The sequence below is a fragment of the Mycosarcoma maydis genome, chromosome 21 (assembly GCF_000328475.2).
Source record: "Mycosarcoma maydis chromosome 21, whole genome shotgun sequence".
In the NCBI taxonomy this organism is placed as follows: Eukaryota; Fungi; Basidiomycota; class Ustilaginomycetes; order Ustilaginales; genus Mycosarcoma; species Mycosarcoma maydis.
The window spans coordinates 242398-248966 of NC_026498.1; the positions used below are offsets into that span (position 1 = coordinate 242398).

The 6569-nt window shown below is 53.8% G+C and overlaps 2 protein-coding genes across 2 annotated transcripts; both read right to left on the reverse strand.

Annotated features, from left to right (window-relative positions):
- Positions 1-1840: 1840 nt before the first annotated feature.
- UMAG_06064 (uncharacterized protein) lies at positions 1841-2377 on the reverse strand (the record flags this gene model as incomplete). The annotated part of the gene is made up of 1 exon (XM_011394123.1): positions 1841-2377. The coding sequence occupies one exon, from the start codon at positions 2375-2377 to the stop codon at positions 1841-1843; it is 537 nt and encodes a 178-aa protein (XP_011392425.1).
- A 903-nt stretch (positions 2378-3280) lies between these two features.
- On the reverse strand, positions 3281-5335 carry UMAG_06065 (uncharacterized protein; the record flags this gene model as incomplete). The annotated part of the gene is made up of 1 exon (XM_011394124.1): positions 3281-5335. One exon carries the CDS (start codon positions 5333-5335, stop codon positions 3281-3283), a length of 2055 nt encoding a protein of 684 aa, XP_011392426.1.
- Positions 5336-6569: the final 1234 nt, after the last annotated feature.

A 6569-nucleotide genomic window follows, 5' to 3' on the forward strand; every position in this document is an offset into this window, starting at 1 on the left:
GGTCGAAGGTGGAAAGCTCTTGTGTGCGCGGAGCCGAGGTCTGTGCGGATGGTAGACACAATGATGGTACCACTCGCTCCGGTACCCCAGAGTTATATACGAAACGTAGACAAGCACACGCACCTAATGACGTTACCTGTTCGTCAGCATCGATCGGAGCGCAAACAGTCGTGAGTACCGCACAGCCGAAGCCGACGGTCTAGCTCAACGTCAGCACCGAGAAAGCGCACCTCGCAAAGCAGAATCACCAACCTGAATCTTCTCGCACGGCCCTGCGTCCTTTACCACACACGCTTGAATTGACTGTACAAATAAGTTATGTCCGTGGCACTGTGACTGTGACTGGCTCTGATCGGACCAGCCTGCCGACAAGCACCAGATCAGCATCGGAAACGTGAACCCAACCGTCACCAGTCGCAAATCCGAGAGGGTCCACACAGAGCTGAGCTGCACAGGCCAGTCACGAGTCTATTTTTCATCCAGGCATCACACCAACACTGTTCAACTGCTCCTGCCGAGAAATCAGTCACTGGTTCCTTGCTCTCTGCTCAGCTTGCTTTTCGGCACGACGATCGAATCTCGGCCTCATTATTTACGATGCTAGCACTTGTGACTTGAACGAAGAGCAACGTCAGCGTTTTGCCAGGCCAGTATTCAAGGTAGCCACCAGCGCACCATCGGTGCGTTTCCCACGCTTCCCAGAAATCGATTCCCCCTCTGCTTCTGGCATGCCCTGTGTATACACGATCCTGCGACTTACCCATGCCACCAGAGTGATCTCGGCGGTGGATCCGACCTGACCACTCGTTTGCACAAAGCAAGAAGACCAGTCAGAGTCACTTGGATTCCAAAAAAAAACCGTCTCGTGCCGTCTAATGACGCACCACCTGCAGCTGACCAAATCACGAATGACAAGCCAGCTTCGCGCGCCGGAAGCCGCCGGTCGACGCGTTCCTAAATTCGATTCGTGATTTGGCCTGCCGTGTTTGGTGCGTCGTTTGGCTCCCCTTCGGCGGCGCGCTTTGCTGTGTACTTCGACAGTCACGAGTGCATTCTTGATTGGCCGTGAACTTTGCAAGTAGATGGATGAATACCACCATTAGCCCAAAGACAAGGGACAGCTTTTCGTTGCAAGCCGTCTGATTTCGAGTAGGCAAGCACGAAACTTTCCCGAAATACAGTACATTCACCACGCCGCAACCGTCCGTTCGCAGAGAGCGCACCACCACGATCCCCTCGATTGTCACTCTCTGGGTTGAAACAAGCACTCACGACTCACGACTGTCATGCAAATTCACCATTAGAAGCAAAGCTGGGACCATGCCCCCTTTGCTCGCCTATACTTTTCACCTCCTTTCAGCGTAGTGTGCACGTCGCACTCCTCCGCTTGCAGCCTCGCTTCGCTTCTCAATCTATTTAGCTTCTGCACTCCTCCGAGACAGAAAGTTCAGCTCACCTCTGTTCAAACCGCATCTTAAACATCCGCGCAGGAGCAACATTGAACACAGTAGCCAGAACAAAGATGGGGATACAGATTCGAGTGTGCTGTACAAGGTGCTTGAGCAGAAGAGAAATCCGTGCTAGAGTCGTTTAAAGAGTATCTAGGACGGAAAGCAGCTGAACGAATCAAGGTAGAGGGCCGAGGGCGCCGGTTCCTATTCTTACCAGCCTGATTACCAGATCAAGGCCATGCAAACCCTCGAGAGGTTGGGCTACACATGATTGAACGAAAAACAAAGAGCTGAGTGAAGGGGGTCAGAGGTGAGGTGGTTGACAAAGACAATCCTGGGCGTCCAGCAATCAAGCAAGATATGGAATTGAATGAAAGTGTGGGGGGCGCTCATAGCAGAAGAGCAGCACCCAGCACAACAGCGCAGCTCAACGCTGTCAGCTGCACCACGGCACTGCTAATGCCCATCACATGTCCGCCGTTCGAATTTAGGGTAGCAGTTGGACTGGCGTTGCTGTTACCACTACTAGCAAGACCGCCAAGGCCCATTCTGCCTCCGCTGCTTGCGGTGTTGGCGGGGCCGCCGTTAGTCACCGTTCTCGTGCTTGTCAGTGCATTTGCTCTGCTGGCTCCCCCCGTGTACGCTGCACTTGCACCTGCCGCTGCCAATGACGAGATAAAAGCCGAGTCGAGCGTGGTGTATGTCGCCAGTGCTGGTGTTCCTGCAGGTGCAGTGACGGGCGCGTTCTGTGTTGCCGTCACCACGCCGTTTCCACCCGCGGTGGAGCAGGAGCCGAATTCGACACACGCAGATTGCGCATTGTTCGTCGTCAAGGGTGGCGCTCCTTGCTGTGCCACCGATAGGTGGCAGAGTGCTAGGAGCGCAACAGACAGCGCCAAAAGCGTCGTTGTAGAGGTTCGTGGCATCGTTCGGTATTCGTGCAGCAGTGATTGCTCCCGCACCGGCTTTTATGGCTCGCAAGTGCTTTTCTAGTGGGTGCAGATTTGTGACTGATTTCGATGCTAGGATGTGAGGATTGAGGATGATTGCAATATGAATTGGCTTCGCGCGCAGCTATGACCGCGAATACTTGTAGGTGATATAGCGATGGGCGCTTGTTGGATGGTGATGGTGAGAATCAAAGAACAACATCACAGCAGAGATCGAGAACTCCTGAAACCTGCCAGATGGGGAAACAGCCATCGACCTCTAGCGCCAAATCCGGGGCAATTCTATCGTGTCACAAACATGAGTAACTATCGCTGCGCGCAGGCGAGCGGTCGTGCAACCAAGTGTTCTTTGCAACTTTCAATTTGCGCCCGAAATGGTCGAAATGGGCGCCAACGCTTCCGTCACATGAGGCTCATCTGATGCCGGGGTAATCGACCTTGCATGATTTCGAGCTGCGCCAACAGGAGCTGTCGCACTTTCTTTTTCTTAACTTACACAGTACAGAGTAAGTTAGCGTGTCTTGCGTGTCTTTAGCTCTCACCGGGGGAAAGTTTAATCCTTTCACACAGTTTGACGTTCCTGGATCGGGGGGACGGTCCCGATTCGACTATTGCTCGACGTCCTTCGAGCTTGCAGCCTTGTAGGCAGACTCGTCCATTCCGACTTCGAGTCCTCAACCTCTACAGCCTCGTGTCTGTTGATCTTGTCCGTGCACCTGAACACTCATCACTATCAGAGTTGGCGCAGGATACACGATACCGATTGTTCGCTGTTCAAAGTGGATGTTCTCACATTCTCCCTTTCACGTACTTCAATTCTCAGACTCAACACTGTGAGCCAACAAGCACGTCGCGATTGCCAAATGTTATCCAATTTCACTACTCGGCCAAAAATTGCCACAGCGCTTCCTTGTCTTTGTAATCATGATGCACAACAGTGACCAGCCATCTTGCCTCCCTGATCTCGTCGATCAGCTGTCTGCTTGCCGACTTTTTCGGGAAGAGCAGCGACCATTCCGCCCAGATTTCAAACGCTTCCTCCCTCCACGCTTCGAAGCTCTGCCTTTCGATAATGGTGGATTGGACGATCTCCTTGCCTGGAAAGACTGCCCATGTGACCGTGTTGGCTTCTTCATCGCCGAGGTTCGACTGAAAATCTCCCTTGGCATTGCCTGCGAAATAGGTGATCGGCGCACTAGCTCCCAGAGCGTCGATGCGAGCAACGAGGCGGTCTTTGTCCGATGACGACACGAAGAGCTCGACAAACGATTTCTGGAAAACGAAGCCGCCAGGTGGACCAAATCCGACGATCGGGTCGGTAGAAGGTGCGCCATCCACTGCCGGTTGCGAGCCAACGGACCACCACCCCTTACCCGCCGACTGCGACGCATTCTCAGCGAGACGGTTCAATGTGAGCAGATGATCGCGAATTTGCAGTGTTTCGTTCATCAGAGGCGCATCGCACCATGGTATGCACGAGATCTTCTCTTCCAGATAAAAACCAAATATTCTGGAAATGTCGGTCAGGCTCACCGGATGACCCCAAATACGCAGCGCGTCTTGAGGTGGAACCTTGAGACTGACGCCATATCCGTCCATTTCACCGAATGCGGGACTGCGAGAATCACCGTATCGTCCATTAGGAAATTCGTCCCACGTGCTTGTTTCAGGAACTTGGTATGAGCTCGACGTTCTTGCCAAGGTGCGTGCAAGTGCTTCTTGTGTGGTGACCTTAAAGTCTTTGGGCGTGTTGGTACCGGTACGATCGGAAAGCATCTGGTTCTTGGTGTTCTCGAGATGCAGATGAGCGGGGATACCCCGGAGGCGGGCATCGGATTCTTGCTGCGCTCCCACATCCGTCTTCCAGCCGAGGCCTTCGAGAATACGCTCTATGCTCTTTTCCAGGTTGAGCGAGCAAAGGTGGAAACCGCGAACGTCAGTTTCAAGGAAGATGCGCCCGACCATGTGAATGCTGAGCGAGACGCCGTACTCTTTGACCGCAGCGTCATCGCTCTTGATGGGCTCGAGGGCGTCGAGGATGAGTTGGGGCACTTGCACTTTGCAGAGGTTGGTCATGCGTCGGAAGCTCGAGTAGTTCTGAATCGGCATGATTCCAGGCAAGATAGGGATCGTGATGCCGATCTCGCGGCAGTCCCTGTACCATTCGAGGAATCGGTCGACGTCGTAAAAGAGTTGGGTGATGATGTACTGTGCGCCTGCATCTTGCTTGTCCTTGAGGTAGCGAAGGTCGCGGTTCACGTCTCGATCGACATAATCAGCGTGACCCTCGGGATAGCCGGCTACCCCGATGCAAAAGTAGTTGCCGTGGCGCTGGCGGATGTACCGAACGAGATCGGTGGCATGCTGGAAGCGCTTGTCTGCTGCGATCCAGTACTCTTCTCCGCGTGGCGGGTCTCCACGCAGTGCGAGAATGTTCTTGATGCCCAAGCGCTTCGCCGTATCGAGCGTCTGGTCCAAGCTACTCTTCTCGACGTTGGTGCAGGTAAGGTGAAGACAGACATCACACGGATCAGCCCGCTCCTGTTCCCACTCTTGGCCGCCCTTGACATTTTCGATGTGCTGTTGCGTTCCGGAGCCAATGTGGTTGATCTCGGTCTGCACAAGTTCGACGTCCGGATCGAGCTTGCCTTTTTGTATCCTGCCGGCTAGCTCGAGCGACTTGCCTCCCGTGGTACCGCCTGCGCCCCATGTGACGTGAATCCAGCTTGGTTCAAGGTTGACATGCATGCGCGCGATACGATTGTAGAGATTGGCAAGACCTTGACTGGTCTTGGGCGGGAAGAACTCGAACGACCAGAAGGGGGCATCTCGCGTCAAAGCTGCCTGAATCTTGGTGGCAATGTGTGCTGGATCGCTTGGAGAGGCAGTGGCGCCATGCAGAGATGCCGACAGCGCAGCTGAGTCGGAAGCCATTGTGATCAACAGACAGCTTGTCTGGGTGTCGAGGAAAGCAAATGCAGCTGGTGGGCCAAGATGGGAGATATCCAGCCGGAAAAGGTTTCCTTCTTGCTTTGCAGTGTCATGCGAGCAAACACCCATTCACGATTCACGATTCGTGATAATTCTTGCATTTGCCAGACGCTACCTTGGTCCGAATTCCGAAGTTGTAATTTTCGTGATGATTCACGATTCGTGACCACGAATCGCGAATCGTGAATGGGTCGAGCGCAAGGCACGGCGTGAGGGCCACAGGGTTTGCTGTGGTCGTGGGTCGTGGTCGTAGGCAACGGGCGGGTGTACGTCTGTTGAGCTGTTAGGTCTAACATTTGTTATTTCTCCGTGTTCCCTTCGTGCTTGTCTGCGTTTGGGGTCCCCTTGCTCCACACTCGCTTCACTCGCTCGGCTCTACCTGTGTAAGTTGCTCGCGACTGTAAGTTAACTAAGTTAGAGGATGTGTAAGGAAAGGGCGTGCCGCCGGCCCATTCACGACTCGTGATGATGTTGTGCAAACCAAACGTTGAACAGTCCCAATCCTGAAGATGACCAACGCCATACACGTACCCTCACCCCACCATCTTAGATACGAAGAAGCTTCTGTCCACCGGCAGTGACTTGTTAGTCGATCGAGCTCGAGGTAGCAGCGAGGTGGTTAGCATTTGAAGCAACAACGATGGTGATGGAAGTGAAGTGTGCGTCACGCCCGTCGAGCCAAGAGGTCTTGGCTCGAATTGAATGCAATCACGAATCGTCATTTATGAAAGTCCCGAGTTTTGCAGCTCGAGGCTCTGCGGCACTCACAACCCACGACTCACGACTTGCGATTCACATTTTGCGGCCAATTTTGAAATTTTATTTGGTTGCTCTGTTCGGATTTCTTGCTTGGGCTGGCCTGCTCGCTCAGCATTTTGACGCAGGGTGCCGTTTTAGCGAGGCGTGGTGACAAAATGCGGTCGAAGGATACTAACACAGCCGACCGGCACGTTGACGGCACTCGTCGCTTGCTGTTTGGCTTTTGGAGTAATATGTGGCTGTCATCAGTCAATCCTTCAAGCACTCTTGACTAAGACGTTGGCTTCTACGGCGCATCGGTTTGCTGTGCGCTCTGGGCCCTTGATCTCGGAGCCCGCTGCCGAAGGGAAGGATACGTCGCTTGCACTGCCTTGTGTAGCAGAAAGAGCGTGTTCGTTCGTGCTTACTGGCTCGACGG